At 44.0% G+C, this 25,706-nt stretch overlaps 1 protein-coding gene across 1 annotated transcript; it reads left to right on the top strand.

Moving 5' to 3' along the window:
• Positions 1-13,775: 13,775 nt before the first annotated feature.
• On the top strand, positions 13,776-19,575 carry LOC123429907 (cysteine-rich receptor-like protein kinase 10). The gene is made up of 7 exons (XM_045113879.1): positions 13,776-14,635; positions 17,527-17,637; positions 17,752-17,927; positions 18,081-18,291; positions 18,384-18,621; positions 18,725-18,875; positions 18,975-19,575. The coding sequence occupies exons 1-7, from the start codon at positions 13,834-13,836 to the stop codon at positions 19,281-19,283; spliced, it is 1,998 nt and encodes a 665-aa protein (XP_044969814.1). The 5' UTR covers positions 13,776-13,833; the 3' UTR covers positions 19,284-19,575.
• Positions 19,576-25,706: the final 6,131 nt, after the last annotated feature.

Here is a 25,706-nt window from a genome sequence, read left to right as displayed (position 1 = left end):
AACCTTACAGACGAAGAACTTATCAGAGGTCTCATACCTCTCAATTTGGGCATAAGCTTGGAATACTAATTTCAACTCCTGGAATATCTCATATGCTCCATTGCATTCAAAACGCTTTTGAAGTCCCGATTCTAAGTCGTAGAACATGTCGCACTAAACTATTAAGTAGTCATCAGAACGCGCCTGCCAGATGTTTACAACATCTGCAAACGACACTATAGGGGGTGGCGCACTGAGCACTGCATCAAGGACATCAGACTTTTGCGAAGCCGTGAGGATAATCCTCAAATTATGGACCAAGTCTGTATAGTTACTTCCATCATATTTCAACTTATCTTTCTCTAGCAACGCATTAACATTCAGGGGAGCTACTGTGGAAGCCATTGATCTACAACATAATTTGCCAAGACAACTTTAGATTATGTTCATGTTAGTTAGTTCAATTAATCAAATTACTAATGAACTCCCACTCGAATCAACATCCCTAAGGTTGGCTAAGTGTGACATGATCCAAATCAAACAACCCAAGTCCGACCATCACGTGATATGAGGTGGTTTCAATGGTGAACATCTCCATGTTGATCATAGCTACTATATGACTCTTGTTCGACCTTTCGGTCTCCTGTGTTCCGACGTCATGTCTGTACATGCTAGGCTTGTCAAGTTTAACCCAAATATTCTGCATGTGTAAAACTCTCTTACACCAATTGTATGCGAACGAAGAGTCTATCACACCCGATTATCATGAGGTGCTTCAAAATGACGAACTTTTGCAACGATGCATAGTTGGGGAGAACACAGTTTTATCTTGAAATTTAGTGAGGATCATCTTATAATGTTGTCGTCGTCCTAAGCAAAATAAGGTGCATAAAAGGATAAAATATCACATGCAAATCATATAAGTGACATGATATGGCCATCATCATCTTGTGCTTTTGATCTCCATCTCCAAAGCACCGGAATGATCTCCATCGTCATTGGCATGAAACCGTGATCTCCATCATCGTGTCATCATGTGGTCATCGCGCCAATTATTGCTTCTACAACTATTGTTGACTCATAGTGATAAAGTAAAGCAGATGGCATAAAATAAATTAGAGACAACTCTATGGCTCCTGCCGGTTGCCGTACTCATCGACATGCAAGTCGTCATAACTATTACAAAACATGATAATCTCATAGATCACATAAATCAAATCACATCTTGGCCATATCACATCATAGCATGCCCTGCAGAAACAAGTTTGACGTCCTCTACTTTGTTGTTGCAAGTTTTACGTGGTTGCTATGAGCAACAAGCAAGAACCATCCTTACCGACGCAAAGGCACAAAGGTGATATTCAAGTTGCCTTTTAACCTTCTACAAGGACCGTCTCTGTCGAATCCAATTCAACTAAAGTGGGAGAGACAGACACCCGCCAGCCACCTTCATGCAAACAAGTTGCATGTGAGTCGGTGGAACCGGCGTCTTGTGCGAGGACAAGTAGGGTTCGTTCGAGCCGCCTCATCCCACAATACCGTCGAATCAAAATGATACTAAGGAGGTAAGCAATCTGAACATCAATGCCAACAAACACTTTATGTCGTACTCGTGCATATCATCTACGCATAGACCTAGCTCATGATGTCACTGTTGGGGAATGTTGCATGGAAAACAAAAAAAATCCGTCCAAACACCCAAGATGTATTCTATGGAGATGCTAGCAACCAGAGAGAGGTGTCCAAATACCCTTGTGAACCGAAAGTGCTAATGATCTAGAGATCATGGTTGGCATAGTCGTACTCGTGTCGTGATCCAATCTGATCCAAGCACCACAAGTGCGGCACCTACGAGTTTAGCACACGTCCGGATCGATGATGTATCCTCCTTCTTGATCCAACAAGAGAGGGACAATAGGTAGATGACATCTGAATCAACACGACGACATTGTGATGGTGCTGGCAACAGAAATCTGGCAAGGCTTCGCGAAGCGCGTACCGGAGAAACGTGGGAGGAGTTGGGAGAGCCAATGCCCAAAGGTGAATGTGGGGCTTCCCCCATGCATCTCCCCCATCTATGTATAGGATAGAGGGAAGGGAGGGCATCCAAAACCCTCCTAGGGCCGGCCACAAGGGAGAAAACCATTTAAACATAAAGATAACATCCTATCTCTAGATTGAACCCTTTAAGTTTAGAGATACGATCTTATCTCTAGATTTAAACGACATGTGCCTTGGGGAATGGTGCAGCCAGCCCATGTGAGCTGTAGCCCCACCCCTCGGTCCATGTGGGCTCTTCCCGGGTCGTTGGGCCCCACGGTAAAACCCTGGAAACCTTCTAGAACCTTTTTGTACTTTACCGGAAAATTCCCAAACTTATCCGAAACCGTGAATATGATTTCTCATATATAAATATTTACCTCTGAAGCTACACATGATGTCTCGAATCCCATCGAGGACTCCGAACAACTTTTGAAATATTTCTTTCTTAAAAAAAGAGAAGAAGAAGAAGAAGAGGAAGAGGAAGATTACGTAATAATTCGCCAAGGCCGGGGATATATCCTTCTTAAAAATATATATGATAATTTGTCAGGAATTAAGGCTACTCCCAATGCTCCACCTTGTACAGGTGCTAAGGCTGCCACATAGGCAAAAAATCTGATGTGGCAAGCTAATTAATAGGAGAGAGATGATTATGGTGACCCGAGGAAGAAACAATGCTAAGCGCGTGAACCTAGGTAAAACAATTAAATGAAAGAAATGCATCAATGCATGCACAACTTTAGTTGCAAAAGCATTAAATAAGAAGGCTTAGCTACAATAAGCTAAGGCTCCTCATAGTGAGGAGTAACATATAGTATATCATGCATATGTTACTATTGTATGATACTACCTTCATAGTGCATTGTATCTAGTATCATAGATGATCTCATTTATTGACATGTATGACACATAGTAGCATAGCATTTAACATGATACGGTATCTACCTATGTTACTCTAACCCTCTCTCTCTTCTTTAATTACTTGCCACATCAGCATGTTTGTTAGTCCCAAGACTATGATACTAGCTATGTTAGGCTGCTCATAGTGGGGAGTAACATATAGTAGTATCATGCATACGTTACTATTGTATGATACTACCTTCATAGTGCATAGTATCATAAACTAGTATCATAAGTGTTCTCATTTATTGACATGCATGACACATAGTAGCATAACATTTAACATGATATGGTATCTACCTATGTTATTATAACCCTCTCTCTCTTCTTTAATTACTTGCCACATCATCATGTTTGCTAGTCCCAATTCTATGTTAGTAGCTATGATACCTTCACTATGGCCAGCCTTACCCCCACTATGGCCAGCCTAAGAGGGTGCTTGGATCTAAGAGACTAAAACTAGTCTGACTAAAAATAGTCTTTTTAAGAGGCTAAAGTTCCAAGCACCCCTGACTAAAGAGAGGCTAAAACTAGTCTTGAGGCTAAAATCTTTTAGTCACGGGTACCCCTACTAAAATGTGGATTAGTCCTCTCTCTCCTCATTTAACTCCTCTCTTTTAGCACATGCGAGTTCTGGATTGGAGGGTTTGGAGGGTAATAAATACTCATTAACTTAATTTTAGTCTCTTTAATATTTGGATCCAAGCAGGTGTGAGGCTAGCAAGTTTTAGTCCCACTACTTTTAGTCATGGGACTAAAACGTATCCAAGCACCCTCTAAGCACCTATGCATTGAGGACTTTAGTTGCTAAACTATTTAATGTGCTTAACACCTCATCTTAACACCAATGCATTGGAAGTTTCCTAATAAAACATGATTCGACGCATCGCACTGTATCGGATCCAAAGACTGGACCAGATCTCATAGGACGTGTTTGGTAGCCTGCATGGAGAGTGTATGAGCCCAAAAGTTCCCTCCCCGACCCACTTTTCGCTGTTTGCTAGGGTGTATGGGCCGAGGAGAGCATGCATCACCTGATGCAAAAAAGGGCCTCACCATAGCTGAGCCCAGCACCCCCGCAGAGGCGAGCTGAGGCGAGCTATGCTGAGCCCATGCACCCTGTCGCCCCGTCGCTCCCCCCTGCGCCTCGCCCCGTCGCTCCCCCCTGCGCCTCGCCCCGTCGCCCCATCGCTCCTGTTGGGTAACGTAGCATAAATTCAAAATTTTCCTACGCATATTCAGATCTTCCTATAGAGAGACCAGCAACGAGAGAGGGGTAAGAGCATCTTCATACCTTTGAAGATTGCTAAGCGGAAGCGTTGCTAGAACGCGGTTGATGGAGTCGTACTCGCAGCGATTCCGATCTAGTACCGAACTACGGCACCTCCGTGTTCAACACACGTGCAGCCCGATGACGTCTCCCGCACCTTCATCTAGCAAGGAGGAGGGAGAGGTTGGGGAAGAACTCCAGCAGCACGACGGCATGGTGTCGATGGAGAGACGAGGTCTCCCGGCAGGGCTTCGCCAAGCACCGGCAGAGAGGAGGAGGAAGAAGGGCAGGGCTGCGCCGAGAGAGAGGGAAAACCGTGTCCCCCAATGGCCAAAAGTGCCCAATATATATAGGGGGAGGGGAGAGGGGATGCCACCCCTAGGGTTCCCAACCTAGGTGGTGCGGCAATCCCCCCAGATGGGAGGTGCGGCGGCCAGAGGGGGGAGGAGGGGGTGGCGCACCAACTGGTGGGCCTTAGGCCCACCTGGCTTAGGGTTTGCCCCCCTTTTCTCTCCCCTGCGCATTGGGCTGAGTGGGGGGTGCACCAGCGCACCTAGGGGCTGGTTCCCACCCCCACTTGTCCCACCTTATCTCCCGGGGTCGTTGCCCCCCTTCGGTGGTCCCGGTGGTCCCGGTACGTTACCGGTGATGCCCGAAACACTTCCGGTATCCGAAACCATCCGTCCTATATATCAATCTTTACCTCCGGACCATTCCGGAGCTCCTCGTGACGTCCGGGATCTCATCCGGGACTCCGAACAACTTTCGGTAACCTCGTATAACAATTCCCTATAACCCTAGCGTCATCGAACCTTAAGTGTGTAGACCCTACGGGTTCGGGAGACAAGCAGACATGACCGAGACTCCTCTCTGACCAATAACCATCAGCGGGGTCTGGATACCCATGGTGGCTCCCACTTGCTCCACGATGATCTCATCGGATGAACCACGATGTCAAGGATTCAATCAATCCCGTATACGATTCCCTTTGTCTATCGGTATAGAACTTGCCCGAGATTCGGTCGTCGGTATACCAATACCTTGTTCAATCTCGTTACCGGTAAGTCTCTTTACTCGTTCCGTAGCACGTCATCGTGTGACTAACTCCTTAGTCACATTGAGCTCATGATGATGTTCTACCGAGTGGGCCCAGAGATACCTCTCCGTCACACGGAGTGACAAATCCCGATCTCGATTCGTACCAACCCAACAGACACTTTCGGAGGTACCCGTAGTGCACCTTTATAGTCACCCAGTTACGTTGTGATGTTTGATACACCGAAAGCACTCCTACGGTATCCAGGAGTTGCACAATCTCACGGTCGAAGGAAAAGATACTTGACATCAGAAAAGCTTTAGCATACGAACAATACGATCTAGCGCTAGGCTTAGGATTGGGTCTTTTCCATCACATCATTCTCCCAATGATGTGATCCCGTTATCAATGACATCTAATGCCCATGATCAGGAAACCATGATCATCTATTGACTAACGAGCTAGCCAACTAGAGGCTTGTTAGGGACACATTGTGATCTATTTATTCACACATGTATTACTATCTCCTGTTAATACAATTATAGCATGAACAATAGACGATTATCATGAACAAGGAAATATGATAATAACCATTTTATTATTGCCTCTAGGGCATATTTCCAACAGTCTCCCACTTGCACTAGAGTCAATAATCTAGTTACATTGTGATGTATCGAACACCCATAGCATTATGGTGTTGATCATGTTTTGCTCGTGGAAGAGGTTTAGTCAACGGGTCTGCAATATTCTGATCCGTGTGTACTTTACAAATATCTATCACTCCACTCTGGACATGGTCCTGGATGGAGTTGTAGCGGCGTTTGATGTGCTTCGTCTTCCGGTGAAACCTGGGCTCCTTGGCTATGGCAGTGGCTCCAGTGTTATCACAGAAGAGTGTCATTGGACCCGACGCGCTTGGAACCACTCCAAGGTCGGTGATGAGCTCCTTCATCCAAATTCCTTCATGAGCCGCTTCTGAAGCAGCTATGTACTCCGCTTCACATGTAGATGCTGCCACGACTTCTTGCTTGCTGCTGCACCAGCTCACTGCCCCACCATTCAACACATATACGTATCCGGTCTGTGACTTAGAGTCATCCAGATCTGTGTCGAAGCTAGCGTCGACGTAACCCTTTACGACAAGCTCTTCGTCACCTCCATAAACGAGAATCATTTCCTTAGTCCTTTTCAGGTACTTAAGGATATTCTTGACCGCTGTCCAATGTTCCATACCTGGATCACTTTGGTACCTCCCTACCAAACTTATGGCAAGGTTTATATCAGGTCTGGTACACAGCATGGCATACATTAGAGATCCCACGGCTGAAGCGTAGGGGACAGAACTCATCTTCTCTCTATCTGTTGTCGTGGTCGGCGACTGAGCCTTACTCAATCTCATACCTTGCAAAACTGGCAAGAACCCTTTCTTTGAGTTTTCCATATTGAACTTCTTCAATATCTTGTCAAGGTATGTACTTTGCGAAAGACCTATGAGGCGTCTTGATCTATCTCTATAGATCTTGATGCCTAATATGTATGCAGCTTCTCCAAGGTCCTTCATTGAAAAACTCTTGTTCAAATAGGCCTTTATGCTCTCCAACATCTCTATATTATTCCCCATCAATAATATGTCATCCACATACAGTATGAGGAAAGCTACAGAGCTCCCACTCACTTTCTTGTACAGACAGGCTTCTCCATAAACATGTATGAACCCAAACGCTTTAATCACCTCATTAAAGCGAATGTTCCAACTCCGAGATGCTTCCACCAGCCCATAGATGGAGCGCTGGAGCTTGCACACTTTATTAGCACCCTTAGGGTCGACAAAACCTTCTGGTTGCATCATATACAACTCTTCCTTAAGGTTCCCGTTAAGGAACGCTGTTTTGACGTCCATTTGCCAAATTTCATAATCATAAAAGGCGGCAATTGCTATCATGATTCAGACTGATTTCAGCTTCGCTACGGGAGAGAAAGTCTCTTCGTAGTCAACTCCTTGAATTTGTCGAAAACCCTTTGCGACAAGTCGAGCTTTGTAAACGGTTACATTACCGTTTGCATCAGTCTTCTTCTTGAAGATCCATTTATTTTCTATGGCTCGCCGGTCATCGGGCAAGTCCACCAAAGTCCATACTTTGTTCTCATACATGGATCCTATCTCGGATTTCATAGCCTCAAGCCATTTGTTGGAATCCGGGCCCGCCATCACTTCTTCATAGTTCGAAGGTTCACCGTTGTCTAACAACATGATTTCCATCACAGGGTTGTCGTACCACTCTGGTGCGGAGCGTGCCCTTGTGGACCTTCGCGGTTCAGTAGTAACTTGATCCGAAGCTTCATGATCATCATCATTAACTTCCTCTACAGTTGGTGTAGGCGCCACAGGAACAACTTCCCGCGCTGCGCTACTATCTTGTTTGAGAGGGGGTGTAATTACCTCATCAAGTTCTACCTTCCTCCCACTTACTTCTTTCAAGAGAAACTCTTTCTCTAGAAAGGATCCGTTCTTGGCAACAAAGGTTTTACCTTCGGATCTAAGATATAAGGTATACCCAATAGTTTCCTTAGGGTATCCTATGAATACACATTTCTCCGCCTTGGGTTCGAGCTTTTCTGGTTGAAGTTTCTTCACATAAGCATCACAGCCCCAAACTTTAAGAAATGACAACTTAGGTTTCTTGCCAAACCATAGTTCATATGGTGTCATCTCAACGGATTTAGACGGTGCCCTATTTAAAGTGAATGCTGCAGTTTCTAATGCGTATCCCCAAAATGATAGCGGTAAGTCGGTAAGAGACATCATAGATCGTACCATATCTAATAAAGTGCGATTGCGACGTTCAGACACTCCGTTGCGTTGCGGTGTGCCAGGCGGCGTCAGTTGTGAAACGATTCCACACTTCCTTAGGTGTGTGCCAAACTCGTGACTCAAATATTCTCCTCCACGATCAGATCGTAGACATTTAATTTTTCTGTCACGTTGATTCTCAACCTCACTCTGAAATTCCTTGAACTTTTCAAACGTCTCAGATTTGTGCTTCATCAAGTAGATATACCCATACCTACTCAAATCATCGGTGAGAGTGAGAACATAACGATAACCACCGCGAGCTTCAACGTTCATCGGACCACACACATCAGTATGTATTATTTCCAATAAGTCGGTTGCTCTCTCCATTATTCCTGAGAATGGAGTCTTAGTCATCTTGCCCATGAGGCACGGTTCGCATGTGTCAAATGATTCAAAGTCAAGAGACTCTAATAGTCCATCAGTATGGAGCTTCTTCATGCGCTTAACGCCGATATGACCAAGGCGGCAGTGCCACAAGTATGTGGGACTATCATTATCAACTTCACATCTTTTGGTACTCACACTATGAATATGTGTACTATCACGATCGAGATTCATCAAGAATAAACCATTCACCAGCGGAGCATGACCATAAAACATATCACTCATATAAATGGAACAACCATTATTCTCTGACTTAAATGAGTAGTCATCTCGCATTAAGCAAGACCCTGATACAATGTTCATGCTTACAGCTGGTACTAAATAACAATTATTAAGGTTTAAAACTAATCCCGATGGTAGATGTAGAGGTAGCGTGCCGACGGCGATCACATCGACCTTTGAACCATTCCCGACGCACATTGTCACCTCGTCCTTGGCCAGTCTCTGCTTATTCCGCAGTTCCTGCTTTGAGTTGCAAATGTGAGCAACAGCACCGGTATCAAATACCCAGGAGCTACTACGAGCGCTGGTAAGGTACACATCAATAACATGTATATCACATATACCTTTAACGTTGCCGGCCTTCTTGTCCACTAAGTATTTGGGGCAGTTCCGCTTCCAGTGACCCTTTCCCTTGCAATAGAAGCACTCAGTCTCAGGCTTGGGTCCATTCTTTTTCTTCTTCCCGGCATCTGGCTTACCGGGCGCGGCAACAGATTTGTCGTCTTTCTTGAAGTTCTTCTTACCCTTGCCTTTCTTGAAACTAGTGGTCTTGTTGACCATCAACACTTGATGCTCTTTCTTGATTTCTACTTCTGCAGATTTGAGCATCGAGTACAACTCGGGAATGGTCTTCTCCATCCCTTGCATGTTGTAGTTAAGCACAAAGCCTTTGTAGCTTGGTGGGAGAGACTGGAGGATTCTGTCAATTATAGCATCATCCGGAAGTTCGACTCCAAGTGAAGTTAGACGACCGTGTAACCCAGACATTTTGAGTATGTGCTCACTGACAGAACTGTTCTCCTCCATCTTACAGCTAAAGAACTTGTCGGAGACTTCATATCTCTCGACGCGGGCATGAGCTTGAAAAACTAGCTTCAGCTCCTGGAACATCTCATATGCCCCGTGTTGCTCAAAACGCCTTTGGAGCCCCGTTTCTAAACTGTATAACATGCCACACCTAACCAGAGAGTAGTCATCACTCCGCGTTTGCCAGACGTTCAGAATGTCCTGGGCTGCTGCGGGAGCGGGAGGGTCACCTAGCGGCGCATCAAGGACATAAGCCTTTTTAGCTGCTTCAAGGATGAGCTTCAAGTTGCGAACCCAGTCTGCATAGTTGCTACCATCATCTTTCAGCTTGTTTTTCTCTAGGAATGCATTGAAATTGAGGTTGACGTTGGACATCTAAAATATTTATAAAGACAACTTTTAGACTAAGTTCATGACAATTAAGTTCATTTAATCAAATTAAGTATGAACTCCCACTTAAATCGACATCCCTCTAGTCATCTAAGTGATACATGATCCATGTTGACTAACCCGTGTCCGATCATCACGTGAGACGGACTAGTCACCATGGTGAGCAACTCCATGTTGATCGTATTCAACCATACGACTCATGTTCGACCTTTCGGTGTCTTGTATTCGAGGTCATGTCTGTACATGCTAAGCTCGTCGAGTCAACCTAGTTGTTTCGCGTGTGTAAATCTGGCTTACACCCGTTGTATGCGAACGTTAGAATCTATCACACCCGATCATCACGTGGTGCTTCGAGACAACGAACCTTCGCAACGGTGCACACTTAGGGGAATACGTTCTCGAAATTTTAAGAGGGATCATCTTATTATGCTACCGTCGTTCTAAGCAATAAGATGTAAAACATGATAAACATCACAATGCAATCATATAGTGACATGATATGGCCATTATCATATTTTCTCTTTTGATCTCCATCTTCAGGCATCGCATGATCATCATCGTCACCGGCATGACACCATGATCTCCATCATCATGATCTCCATCATCATGTCTCCGCGAAGTCGTCACGCCAACTACTACTATCAGTACTACTATAGCTAACCGTTAGCAATGAAGTAAAAGTAGTAAGCACATGGCGTTGCATCTCATACAATAAATTAAGACAACTCCTATGGCTCCTGCCGGTTGTCATACTCATCGACATGCAAGTCGTGAAACCTATTACAATAACATGATCATCTCATACATCATACATGCAACATCACAACTTTGGCCATATCACATCACATGTCAAACCCTGCAAAAACAAGTTAGACGTCCTCTAATTGTTGTTGCAAGTTTTACGTGGCTGATTTGGGTTTCTAGCAAGAACGCCTTCTTACCTATGTGACAGCCACAACGATGATATGCCAAAGCTATTTACCCTTCATAAGGACCCTTTTCATCAAATCCAATCCGACTAGAGTAGGAGAGACAGACACCCGCCAGCCACCTTTATGCACGGTGTGCATGTCTGTCGGTGGAACCAGTCTCACGTAAGCGTACGTGTAAAGTCGGTCCGGGCCGCTTCATCCCACAATACCGCCGGAAAAGAATAATACTAGTAGCGGCAAGCAAATTGACAAATCATCGCCCACAACTTTTGTGTTCTACTCGTGCATAGAATCTACGCATAGAAAACCTGGCTCGGATGCCACTGTTGGGTAACGTAGCATAAATTCAAAATTTTCCTACGCATATTCAGATCTTCCTATGGAGAGACCAGCAACGAGAGAGGGGTAAGAGCATCTTCATACCTTTGAAGATCGCTAAGCGGAAGCGTTGCTAGAACGCGGTTGATGGAGTCGTACTCGCAGCGATTCCGATCTAGTGTCGAACTACGGCACCTCCGCGTTCAACACACGTGCAGCCCGGTGACGTCTCCCGCACCTTCATCCAGCAAGGAGGAGGGAGAGGTTGGGGAAGAACTCCAGCAGCACGACAGCGTGGTGTCGATGGAGAAACGAGGTCTCCCGGCAGGGCTTCGCCAAGCACCGGCAGAGAGGAGGAGGAAGAAGGGCAGGGCTGCGCCGAGAGAGAGGGAAAATCGTGTCCCCCAATGGCCAAAAGTGCCCAATATATATAGGGGGAGGGGAGAGGGGGTGCCACCCCTAGGGTTCCCACCCTAGGTGGTGCGGCAGCCCCCCAGATGGGAGGTGCGGCGGCCAGAGGGGGGAGGAGGGGGTGGCGCACCAACTGGTGGGCCTTAGGCCCACCTGGCTTAGGGTTTGCCCCCCCTTTTCTCTCCCCTGCGCATTAGGCTGAGTGGGGAGGCGCACCAGCCCACCCAGGGGCTGGTTCCCACCCCCACTTGGCCCACCTTATCTCCCGGGGTCGTTGCCCCCCTTCGGTGGTCCCCCGGGGCTACCTCCGGTGGTCCCGGTACGTTACCGGTGATGCCCGAAACACTTCCGGTATCCGAAACCATCCGTCCTATATATCAATCTTTACCTCCGGACCATTCCGGAGCTCCTTGTGACGTCTGGGATCTCATCCGGGACTCCGAACAATTTTCGGTAACCTCGTATAACAATTCCCTATAACCCTAGCGTCATCGAACCTTAAGTGTGTAGACCCTACGGGTTCGGGAGACAGGCAGACATGACCGAGACACCTCTCTGACCAATAACCATCAGCGGGGTATGGATACCCATGGTGGCTCCCACTTGCTCCACGATGATCTCATCGGATGAACCACGATGTCAAGGATTCAATCAATCCCGTATACAATTTCTCTTTGTCTGTCGGTATAGAACTTGCCCGAGATTCGGTCGTCGGTATACCAATACCTTGTTCAATCTCGTTACCGGTAAGTATCTTTACTCGTTCCGTAGCACGTCATCGTGTGACTAACTCCTTAGTCATATTGAGCTCATGATGATGTTCTACCGAGTGGGCCCAGAGATACCTCTCCGTCACACGGAGTGACAAATCCCGATCTCGATTCGTACCAACCCAACACACACTTTCGGAGGTACCCGTAGTGCACCTTTATAGTCACCCAGTTACGTTGTGACGTTTGATACACCCAAAGCACTCCTACGGTATCCGGGAGTTGCACAATCTCACGGTCGAAGGAAAAGATACTTGACATCAGAAAAGCTTTAGCATACGAACAATACGATCTAGCGCTAGGCTTAGGATTGGGTCTTGTCCATCACATCATTCTCCCAATGATGTGATCCCGTTATCAATGACATCTAATGCCCATGATCAGGAAACCATGATCATCTATTGACTAACGAGCTAGCCAACTAGAGGCATGCTAGGGACACATTGTGATCTATTTATTCACACATGTATTACTGTCTCCTGTTAATACAATTATAGCATGAACAATAGACGATTATCATGAACAAGGAAATATGATAATAACCATTTTATTATTGCCTCTAGGGCATATTTCCAACAGCTCCCCCTGCGCCTCGCCCCGTCGCCCCGTCGTTCCACCCCTGCGCCTCGCCCGAGCTCCGGCGGCCCCCCTCCCCCCTGCGCCTCGCCCGAGCTCCGGTGGCCCCCTCCCCCCCCTGCGCCGAGCCCGAGCTCCGGCGGCCCCCCTCCCCCCTGCGCCGAGCCCGAGCTCCGGCGGCCCCCTCCCCCCGTGCGCCGAGCCCGAGCTCCGGCGGCCCCCCTCCCCCCCTGCGCCGAGCCCGAGCTCAGGCGGCCCCCTCCCCCCTGCGCCGAGCCCGAGCTCCGGCGGCCCCCTCCCCCCGTTCCCACACCTCCCTCCTCTTCCTCCCTCGCAGTGCACCTCTTCCTCCTCCCTCTTCCTACCAAACACAGTCTCATCCAAACATGTCACAACACATGCATGACCACCAAACAACTGAAGATAAATGTATTTATCGTGTCTATACTTAGCATGCATCACACGGAACAACTATGTTAGGATGAGAACAGCTGCCAAACACACCAGGTGCGGTACCTAGTGGCAGACCTGCTCATCTTGGCTCCGTCCTTGTATACAACTCGCAAACGACACCCTTGGCTGCTGGGTACAGTCCAAAGAGTTACGCACGCAATTTCGTTATTCTTTTTCACCATCCAATGTACATCACCGATTGCAGCCTGTACTCAAAGTCAACCCTCGAGTTAGAACCAGCATACCCTCGCTGTCATTAGCTTTAGTTCACCTAAACCCGAGCCCGGAGTACGTAGTAGTATATTTTTACTTCTGCACATCCATCCACTAAACTAAAGTAGTACTATTAAGATAAAAAAAAATCTCACTAGGGTTGATGCCTATTAATACAACTAGATAAGTACTGAGCAACGCCAATGAGCAGCTTAGCTTTTGTGCCACACTTAGCCTCTACACAATACCATTAGCAAGTTGGCACCTACCGTACCATGCTTGCCCTCTTGCTCCTCCTCGCTTCCGCCAGCTCTTTGCCGGCGCCGGCGTCCGGCGATGAAGGAGCCGTGCCGGTGATCAACTCTTTCTCCCACTTCTGCGGCTCCACGAGCGATGCCGATGGACTCTACCAGCCCAACAGCACGTTCGCCGCCAACCTCGCCACTATGTCCGCTGTGCTCCCGAAGAACGCCTCGGCCTCCGGCTTCTCCGCGGGCGCGTTCGGCCGGGCGCCGGACACGGCGTACGGCCTGGCGCTCTGCCGCTGGGACTACACCGGCGACGGCTGCCGCGCGTGCATCTCCATGGCGTTCAAGGGTGCGGTGAACCACTGCGGCCGCAGCAAGGACGTCACCGTCTATCACGACCAGTGCCATATCCGGTTCCACAGCCAGGATTTCCTTGCCGGCGCCGTGAACTCGCCCGAGAGCGTCGCGTCCAACATGAACAACGTTTCCAGAGGGAACGTCGCCGCGTTCGATGGCCTGGTCACGAGGCTGGCGAATGCGGTGGCCGACGGGGCGAGCAACGTGAGCGGCAGGTACGCCACGGGCCAGGCCGGCTTCCCGCCGGACAAGATCAACGTGTACGGCATGGCGCAGTGCACGCCGGACCTGACGACGGCTCAGTGCCGGGGCTGCCTCGCCGGCATCATCAAGCAGATGCCCAACTTCTTGAGCGGGAGGGTGGGCGGGAGGATTCTTGGGGTGCGCTGCGCCGTCAGGTACGAGAAAGATATCTTCTTCTCCACCACCGGCGACATGCTCACGCTCACGCCCCTGCTGGATCCGTCCAGAGGTAAGTCCAAAATCCTGTTATCATAATTAATGTAGCTTTCTTTTTTTACATTTGGAAATCACCCTCACTTCTTTTAATCCAGTCGCAGTAGCGATTTCTCCATTTTTTGTCATCTGGAATGGCGTCCATTGCATTAGCTAGTGTTCCGAGTTGGTAAATAGTTCTGCTTGGGGCACAAATTGTGGCAGCTTGTGCGTTGCTTAATCTGGTCCCGCAGAGTAACCTCGTTCATGTTAGCTGTGCTGTTATCGACGGTTGAGCTTTTTGGTAGTGTATATGCACTTCTGATTTGCGTATATTTGGAGATTTTCTAAGCAGAATCGTTTCTATGTCACTCGAGAATACATGCATGAATCGATTATATATATATGCGTTGTCCCATCGAGTGTGCAAACTAAATATCGAATTCGCTGACCTAATATTTCTTCTTCTTAATATAGGGAGAGTACAATTACACGGGGAGGAAATCCATCATATTTACGTGGTTAAAATAGTATGTTGAGATGAATATATGCCTTGAAGAAAATAAATAAATTACTACTTCCTCCGTAAACTAAGGCCCTGTTTGAAACCATCCAAATTATATAATTCAATTTTTATAATCCATTTTGTCTCAAACAGGACAAATTATGATTTAGATTATAAAAACTAGATAGATAGATTATTAAAAACTCATAATCTACTCTACACCAGCTAAATCAGATTATGGATTGCTAATGACCCATTATCCTTGTAAAGTTGGAGATAATTACATTTCTACCACCGCCATCCTCCCTTTAAAAAAAACAGAGGACATACATGTCATTATGCAATGTAAAACCTGGATTACAGTTTATATAATCTGGTCTCCAAACATTTCCACCAAGATTATTTTTATAAATCAGATTATATAATCTATCTTCATAATTCAAATTATCATAATCTATTATGGTTCCAAACAGGGCCTAATATAAGAATGTTTTATATTACTAAACTAGTGTTTTAAATGCTATTATATTAATTTACGGAGGGAGTAGATTTGAGCCGTGCATTTAATTTTCCAAGTCGCATTACTTTTTCTAAACAATATTATAACATTAAGATTAACTTTTTTGGAAGGGCACGGTAAGACTATCTTTAGTACTCATGACTGATGAACAGGTAATCATGATAAGAACAAGTTTCTAGCTCATGCTTCATCAATGCACTAAGCAAATACTTTTGCCTAGGATAAAAATACCATGATGAGAAATGAATAGCTGTCCAACTCCATCCCAAAGCTAATTTGATTGTTTTGATAATTTAATCAATTCCTAATTGATTTGTTCAGCTTATGTTCTTGAAACAAAAAAGAGAGCGTAGAATCCAAATTTCCAAGATGTTTCCTGCAAAACCTGTCACGGGTCCGGAGGAGTCAAGTTTATCTTCGTATGTTTTCTAATAAAATGAAAAGGTACATGCATTCAGTTTATGTCACAAACAGAAGTAGCTAATCTTTCAACAAGCAAAAGAGTATGCTCTAAACTACTACACCATAGAGAAGTTCATTTTGATAATCACCAAGTGCAAACTAATCGTCACACATTTTCAAGATCTAGCACAATTGTCCCGGTAGAGAATTTCCTAGAGCTTACCTCCGAGTAGGACCCGCTTGACTTTTGATGTCCATAGAAGATTATGCCGGCCGTGCACATCAGCCTAGCTATAGGGAGGAAGAATTGTTTTTTGCGCCATGCGTACGGATCCGACTGTATTATATTATATTTTCATCAACTAGTTTACGACGGGAGCTGTTGAAGTCTTGCCTTCTTACATGAGATCGAGAAGTTGTACTACTCCAAATCAACGTAGATTTCAAGTCGATGATGGTATCGACGTAGATATTTCCTCAATCCAAGTCACCTTTTCCCACGCGACTCAATCACTTGGTAAGTTGGTAGGACACATCCGATTTTTTGCGGGGAAAATGGTACTGGAGTATGACTTTTCTTAAAACGAAACAACAAATATTATCAGCTTGCATGTATCCCTTCAAAACAAATATTACAACATGCAAGTACCGAGTCAGCTGTTTTTGTATATAAACACAAATATTAACATGCAAGTACTGTTTCGTACGTGTAGGGTGTGGCTAGCAGTCGCACACTCGCACTAGGAGTTGAGAGCTAGATCTGCTTGTTATTGTTAACCCTAGCGTGGGCAACAGCTAGATCTGGGTTTTGTGGATTTGATTTATTCTTTTCACACAATCCCACGGCTTTTTACCCGTTGATCGAGCGACACCCATAAGCCGATCCACGTGCGCCACGAGGCCTTACCATTTGCCGAGACAGGTTTATGTTCCGTGGCCTTTTGATTAATTAGTTCTGCGTCCAGTTAATTCAACCTTTCATCATTTTTCTTTGTTGATGATTTCCGCGGCCATGGCCACCGCCCCCACCGGCAAACCTTTTTGTTCTATCAGACTCGCGCACTCACTCACATGCCTAGCTTAGCTAGTGCATACGGAATCCGGATGCATGCATGTCATGCACGTATGTAGGCGACAAATCTAGCCTTTGTTTATGGGCGAGCAACAATGCCGGCCTTGCTTGTGATGCTTTGCTTTGCCTCCCTCCCTGGATGTTCACATCCTGTCGACCCCACTCTGAAATGTGATACTTTCCACTCATCGAAGGTCCAATCAGCATCCTTGAGCTTGATGTGCTCGGCCGATTTTGCCTTTGTATAGTCACTAGCTCGTGGCCCCACTAAATTTGACATGTCTCGTGCAGCGCCCACCAATGTCCAGAGACAAAAATATTTGTAGTACATGCGAAAAGTTTGTACTCCTACTAGTACTAGCATTTATTTATGATACACATACACTGTTCACATCCAACTTGGGACATCGTTTAATTCGGTCTGTGCAGGGAGCAGCAACACGCACACGCTCTGGATCGTCGCGATAGCGGTCCCCGTAACCGTGCTCCTCTGCGGCTTCTTGGCATGTTTCATGTGGATGAGAAGGCGAAGAAGAAGAGGTAGCTAACTACAACATCTTCTTGTCACAAATGGGTGCCCTGCTATTCTGCCGGGATCTCGACCATCACCAACTAACGAATGTACGGCCTATATATCCTTGACCAATATGTCAGGGAGGGTGAACATACCAACCATGTCCATGGAGATGGAGGAGGTGCTCAAGCTATGGAAGGTCGAAGAGAGCGACTCCGAGTTCTCGCTCTACGATTTCGATCAGATCGCAGACGCCACCAGAAACTTCTCCAACGACTACAAGCTCGGCCAGGGCGGCTTTGGCGCTGTTTACAGGGTACACTTCTTACAGCAGTAGCTGTAGCGCATGCATACACAATACTACTGAATTTGTGATACAGTTACACACAAATGGAACATTGAGTGCAATGCTTTTGTACCTAGGAAAACGTAAGTGATGTAGTAGTCATACATTCTGTTTGGTTTCCAGGGCGAACTGCCTGGCGGGCTCGAGATCGCAATCAAAAGGCTGTCTACGTGCTCCGTGCAGGGGTTGATGGAATTCAAGACCGAGATCCAGCTGATCGCCAAGCTTCAGCACACCAACCTTGTCAGGCTCCTGGGCTGCTGCCTCCAGGCCGAGGAGAAGATGCTCATATACGAGTACATGCACAACAAAAGCTTGGACGGCTTCATCTTCGGTACATGCGCAGCAAGAGAGAGACTCGCATGCGCGCATCTCCTTCTGCCAGATCTTATTCCCTTACCCGTCTCGTTGCGATTTTTTCAACAGATAGCGCGAAAGGGGCGATACTGAACTGGGAGCGGCGCTTCCGTATAATCGATGGGATCGCGCAGGGGCTTCTTTACATGCACAAGCATTCCCGGTTAAGAGTTATACATAGGGATCTGAAGGCGAGCAACATCCTCTTGGATGGCGACATGAACCCCAAGATCTCGGACTTCGGTTTGGCGAGGATATTCTGCTCCAATGTGACGGAGGCCAACACGACCAGGGTGGTCGGCACGCAGTAAGCTATAGTCTCCTGCCGCATCGCCAGCAAAAACTCAGTACCTCATACACATGTAGTAATCTTTGTTGACGACCTTATCACTGAACCTCCTTTTTATCAGCGGCTACATCGCTCCGGAGTATGCTTCGGAGGGTCTCTTCTCCACCAAATCCGACGTGTTCAGCTTCGGCGTCCTGCTCCTGGAGATCATAAGCGGGAAGAGGACCGCAGGCTTCTACCAGTACGGGAAATTCTTCAATCTCACAGGATACGTAAGTACACATACGGTATTATTTGGTGCTCGAAATCCGCTTGCTACAGGAAAAATGCACTTCACTTGTGCTGAAACTTCAGATGTTTAATTCTATCAGGCTTACCAGCTGTGGCAAGAGGCAAAATGGCACGAGATGGTAGATCAGGTACTCGGGGTCGACTACAAGGTGACCGAGGTGATGAAGTGCGTCCAGGTGGCGTTGCTCTGCGTCCAGGACAGCGCCGACGACCGGCCCAGCATGTCCGACGTCGTCGCCATGCTCAGCAGCGACGGGGTTACACTGCCGGAGCCCCGACAGCCGGCCTACTTCAACGTCAGGTTATCGAGCTTACCGGAGTCGAACAGTTCCTTCGGTGAATCGTCATACATCAGCAACGTCGCCTTGACGGATGAAGACGGCAGATAACAGGTGCAAGTGTAGGTGGCCAATCAATTTTTACTAGCGAGGTTCAGCGCAAAAGAAACAAAAAAAATGTACTAGCAAGGTAATTAACTATACATGACTACTATTCTGATCAGATTTACCAAAAGGAAGGACCATAGTAGATTAACATAGTTGATGCACAGAAATTCTATTGCCCATCAACGTGTCAAAAGTTAGTTTGTTGACATCCTCCCATAAATTTATTTCTTTTATGTATGGTTGTGTAACCTGAGGTAGTTTTCTCCTATGTTCTAATGTCTGTATTAAGTTTGCATGCTACAATCTTTGTGTTATCTACTCCCTCCGTTCCAAAATATAAGACATTTTAAAGATTTCATTAGAAGGCTACATACGGAGCAAAATGAGTGAATCTACACTCTAAAATATGTCTATGTACATCCGTATGTAGTTTATAGTGCAATCTTTAAAAGGTCTTATATTTAGGAACGGAGGGAGTACATGTTTCCGTACCCTTCATTTCGAAGAGTCCGCTTCGGTACCCCCTAACAAAACGCATAAAGGGCAATATAATTTTTTAACAAATTATGTACACCTTTTTATGTTTACGTTGTATAGTAGCTCTGGATTATAGGCTTTGTCATGGGCTCGGCCCCTTACATTTTTTCCTCTTTGTTTTTAGCTTAAAAAACAATTGCAGACCAAAGTTACCACCTCGGACAGATAAGTTGTTGTCTACATTTGTCGTTCTACATCAACATGGTTTTTCCGGACGTTTTTTCTTTTGGTTTACATTTTGCACGGTTTTTGCTTGGTTTTTTTTCTTTCATTTATTATATTCGTTTCATATTTCTTTTTCTATTTTTCACTTTTATTTTCCATGAATTTTCTTTTGGGTTTGTGAACTTTTGAAAAAAATCGTCAAACACTTTTTCTAATCCACAAACTATTTTAAATTTTTGAACATTTCCAAACTCATGAGCTTCTTTATATTAAAAAAATAGAAAATATAACTTGTGAACAATTTTCAAATTCATAAATGTTCTTCAAAATCATGATATTTTTTAAAAAATTAACCCGTAACAATTACAAAATTCACAAACTTTTTTTCAGACTTGTGAACCTATTTCAAATTCATGGATTTTTCAAAATTTTACTCGTGAACTATATTTCAAATTTCTTAATGTTTTCGAATTCATAAACTTTTTCAAAGCTAGCAGGCCATACTTGGGCAAATGTCGGGATGGGCTTCGGGCCAGGCCAAAAAAGCTGGTGATAAAGACCCAGGCCTAAGCCCGGGGTTGGGCCAAATAAATTAGACGCAAGCCCGGTCCGAGCCCAAAAAAGCCTGACACGGTGTGATCATCCCGCCCCGACAACAACTGAAGTCTTGTTTTTCGCAAGCCCGAGCCCGACTCAGTCCAACCACTGGACTCAATTTCAAGGCCGAAACCTAGTCCGATGACAGGATTAGGCCCGGCCCGGCCCGGGATTTTTGGGTCGGGTTGCCCATGGCTAGGTATGGCCATGGCCTGCTGGCATACGCGTGAGTGCCAGCTTCCTAATTGGCGTTAAAAGCGCTGACTAGGAGCTCCTTAAATAAATGTCGCCACACAAAGTCATTTCTTCAAATATTTAAAAAATATCTACCTTAAAAAAGAAAAACAATTACATATACTCATATTTTAAAATAAATTACAAAAAACTCAAAATAGCCGTCACCACACACATGCATTTTTGCCTTTCAAAATTCCTCATAATATCAAAAGACAAACATTCTTTTAAAATACCAAATAAATTTTGAACATATTTTTTTCAAAAGTTTCAAACATTTTTTGGAAAAAATAAGAAATTTGGAATTTGAAAAAAAGGAAAATACAAGAAAAAAAGCTGACACGTTTTTTGTGAATTTAACCTAACATTTTTTTTGTATATTGGTTTTGAAAACAAGAATCTTTTTTTCATATTGTTTTTTAAACGAAGAACATTATTAGAAACTTGACCAAAGGAATTTGAGTTTATGAACAACTTTGAAAAAGGGAACATTTTTTGATTTTTGAAAGGATTTGGAAAACATGAACATTTTTTGAACCGTTATTTTTTTTTCAAATTCGCAAGCGCTTGCCTTTGCCCAAAAGGCGCCCGAGTGGAGCGACACTATCTCCTAGTTCGGCCAAGACCTAAGTCTTTTATCTTTCTATCTTTTTCTTCCCTTTTTTCTTTAATTCATTTTTCTCCAATTTAAACTTTATTTTTCTTTTTTGAACTTGTTCACAAAGTTGAAATATTTATTGGAATGTCAAAATAATAGTTTTAAGTAACAGTCTTGGATTATGAATTTTTTTTCTTTAAATATTTATTAAATGCTTTAAAAAACATTGAGTATTTTCTTTTGTCCTTTTTATTTAGTTTTATGTTAAAAACTTAACATAGCGGTTTTAACTACCTGTTTAAATTATGAAATTAAAATACATTTTTCCTTCAAAACCTCACATGATGCCTATCATGGACTTGTTCACCTACTCAAAAAAGTAGTGTCATTTCAAAAATATCCAAAAAGCACCATGTTCAACGTAAGGTATCCACGTACGCCATAAGGCTTTGTTTGAGAGCATGTTGTTTTTGACATGCGCCAAATAAATATAATGCATTTGGGTCCATTTGATGTATGTGAAAAAAAAGTCCTCCATTGTACATGATTTACCTCTGGACATTCATGTAATTTATCCAACTTTTGTACGCAGCTGGGCAAGACCATTCTAGTAGTCCCTGCAAAATTTGAACAAATTCAGACACCGTGCATATTACGGCTAGTATTTTAGGGGTTTTTCACCGGAAAACCTTAGAAATCGCAAAAAATGTCAAAAGGCGATGAAACTTGGCATGTCTGCTTGCCAAGATGATTCTAGGGTGTGAATTGTTTTTGGTTCATTTGATGTGTGTGGAAAAAAAGTGATATGGGACGGACTCTTCCAGCCAAACCAAAACCCCTCCTTTGTACATGATGTAGTTGTCGACGTTCATAAAATTTAACCAGATTTTGATAGTAGTTGGGCATGCTCATTTTACTACTCCATGCAAAATTCAAACGAATTCAGACAACGAATGCACATTGCGTCACGTTTGGTCAATATTTTAGGTTTTTTCATTCTAAAAATAGTAGAAAATGCATACAATGTCAAAAGTCAATGAAACATGGCATAGATGCATGCCATGATGATTCTAGTGTGTGGAAAAAAAGTGGGTTCATTTGTTGTGTGTGGAAAAAAAGTGATATGGGACAGACTCTTCCCTTCTAAACCGAAACTCCTCGGTTGTACATGATGTTGTTGTGGTCATTCATAAAATTTACCCAAAATTTCGAGCATCTCGGCATGACTATTCTACTACTCCATTCAGAATTTGAACAAATTCAGACAAAGAACGCATGTTCCGTCACGTTCGGGCCAGTATTTTAGTATTTTTTCATAGGTAAGAACATAGAAAATTCTTAAAATGTTAAAGCTCGATGAAACTTGAAATTCTTAAAATGTCAAAGCTCGATGAAACTTGGCATGGATGCATGCCATGATGGTTCTAGTGTGTGGAAATTGTTAGGTCTCTTTGATGTATGTGAAAAAAAGTGATATGAGACGGACTCTTCCGCCTCAAGGAAACCCCTCCGTTGTACATGATGTAGTTGTGGACATTCATAAAATTTACTGAAATATTGCTAGAAGTTGGACATGGTCATTCTAGTACTCCATGCAAATATTGAACGAATTTGGACACCGAATGCACATTGTGTCACACTCGGCCAGTATTTAAAGTTTTCATTCGGAAAACAGTAGAAAATGTATAAAATGTCAAAATTCAATGAAACATAGCATGGATGCATGCCATGATGATTCTAGTGTGTGGAAATTTTTAGGTTTCTTTGATGTATGTGAGAAAAGTGATATCGGGCGGACTCTTCTGCCTAAACGATACCTCTCTATTGTAAATGATGTAGTTGTGGACATTCATAAAATTTACCAAAATTTTACTAAAAGCTAGACATGTCTGTTCTAGTACTGCACGCAAAAATTTACCGAATATGGACACCGAACGCAGGAAGAAGAAAAGAATGAGAAAGAGATATGGAATCACGTAAAGTGATGGTGGCTGGTTGGTTATCACGTTGAACTTTAAACCAAAAAGTCACGGATTCAAATTATGTTATGTTATTTGTTGCGCGTTAATATCTGGAAGAAATGATTGGTGGGCCGGCCCAGCTCGTGGGAACGGCATGCGCCCGTTCACACAAAATGCCCTGTACAGTGTATACGTATACCGCGGCACCAATAAAACACGCGAAGAGTTTCTTAAATATGATCATCATGTTCTTTTGTATGAAGAGTTATAGGCTAATGGAGTCGTCCTTGTATTTAGGAGGTGTGTGCCGAAGCAGAGGTATATTTTAAAATGCACAACAATTCAGAATTCATTTGCAAAAAAAAAGGACAACTTCACATCGAAACATTTCCATTTAATCGGCAAAGTGAAACAATCTGAAAAGCATGAAAGGGGTAATGTCTCTAAAATTCCAAAACTCGTGTTATACTAATATGAATTCCATGCCATTTTTCATTGATAATTGAGGCATCGTGTTGCATACAAGCCCGCGGAAGTGAACTGAGCTCATATGGTTAGATTCTTTGTGGTGGAACCAACCCACAAAGGTCCAAGTTCTAGACTTGAAATTGGTGGTGACAATTTTTGGATTTATTTCACGCCTTTCGACAATTTACGTTTAGTGAGGGAAGACGTTTCTGTCAACTACGAAGGCGTTGGTGACGACTTCAATCTCAAGATGATTTGTCGGTTCAGTCATTTGTAGGTGTTCATAGGGTGATGTACGTGCGTGTGTTCATAAAGATGAATGCATGTGTGTATGTATGCGCATATCTATTTATATGTGTTTAAGTAAAAGACAAGTGAAAAAAATTATAACCATTTTTCTAGAACCATAGAAGCCCGTGGAAATGGTTGTACCATTGCGCCCTCGAGTGGAAGGTTTTTGTTTGGGCTGGTGGGATTGGATTTACAACACGCAAGTCCGAGGGCACGCGGATCCTGGACCGTCGATCTACGACACTTGCGACATGTGTTGCACATAGTTTTATTTTTATTTTTGTGTGTAATACATTTGTATATTGCTATTTGTAAACTGTGTTGGATTTTTCACGAAGAGGAAAAGAGATGCATCATAGTAAAGATAAATATTTTCCTTAGTGAGAACCAAGATTATGAAAACAATAGGAAAATCACACGAGTTCCCGTCGTTAGCACCTACACACAAAACGAAACACTTGCACCCAATGCAGACAAGAGGATAGTCAAGCCCCTTGAACTCGTTAGTTGCAAGATATAAATACTAATAGTTGGTAGATGTAAATAGAAAATAAAACAAAGTAAATACAAGGAAGTAATATTTTTAGGATTTTAGTAATAATATTTGTGTAGACCCGGGATCATAGTTTTTGCTAGAGGCTTATGTCTCGAAGAGAGCATGCGACGGGACAGAGACTTGCGATGGCGGAAAACGTATTTTGGCTTGCTCTGTGTTGGTTTCCCGATTTTACGGAATAAAGTGGTGGAGTTAGGTCAAACGGAGCCATGGGATAGTCCCATGGAAAGGGGGCGGCTACCCCTTCCCTTTTAAATAAAAGCGCTTGTTAGCAAACAACCCTACACTTGTAATTTTTATTTTTGAGTGTTAACATGATTAAGATAGTGTATTAATCATGTTTTGTGTCTTTTATTTCAATAAGTTGCGAAGTAAAGCCTTTGGGAGCGGATACTTGTTTGCTTGATTCTATACAAAAACAAAAACTTTTACATCCAGTGTAGAATTTCTATGATTTTAGTGGAGTGTTAAAAAATTCTGAAACTTTTACACAGTTTTTAGAAGCAAAGTCTATGCGTTGTACTAATTGTTCAGAATTTTCAAAGATAGGTAAGTATGGTGTAAGTTCATATCTTTACAGGCTGTTCTATTTTTGAGAGATCATGTTTTGCATGTATAGTATGCTTGTTTTAGTGTTTCAATAGCTTATATTTAGTGATATAAATTATGGGAATGAGAATATAGTAGGTATGATGTGATAATAATTATTAATCTTGTCTTGACAGTACTTAAGTGAATGATCTATCTTTATTGCATTAACCCATCTCATGAAGTTCCGTCAAGTTTTGTGTGATTGAAGTTTTCATGTTTTGTATGAGATAACGATATGAGGAGAATAAGGAGCATCAAGAACATAATCTTGGGGATGCCAAAGGAACCCTAAGGTAATATCCAAGTAATACTTAAGCGTCTAAGCTTCGGGATCCCCCGGAAGACATCCCCTCTTTCGTCTTTAACACTATGGGTATATCTTACTTAGAGTTATATTTTTATTAATCACATAATATGTGTTTTCCTTG

This window comes from Hordeum vulgare, chromosome 2H (genome assembly GCF_904849725.1).
Source record: "Hordeum vulgare subsp. vulgare chromosome 2H, MorexV3_pseudomolecules_assembly, whole genome shotgun sequence".
NCBI classification, from domain to species: Eukaryota; Viridiplantae; Streptophyta; class Magnoliopsida; order Poales; family Poaceae; genus Hordeum; species Hordeum vulgare.
This window is presented reverse-complemented; position numbering and strand designations above follow the sequence as displayed.

Bases quoted from the DNA above. Each gene is read 5' to 3' on its own strand.
- LOC123429907 (XM_045113879.1), top strand. From the start codon at position 13,834: ATGCTTGCCCTCTTGCTCCTCCTCGCTTCCGCCAGCTCTTTGCCGGCG. The intron at 17,638-17,751 runs GTAGCTAACTAC...CCAATATGTCAG, and splicing joins GAGAAGGCGAAGAAGAAGAG to GGAGGGTGAACATACCAACC. The intron at 18,622-18,724 runs GTAAGCTATAGT...CCTTTTTATCAG, and splicing joins ACCAGGGTGGTCGGCACGCA to CGGCTACATCGCTCCGGAGT.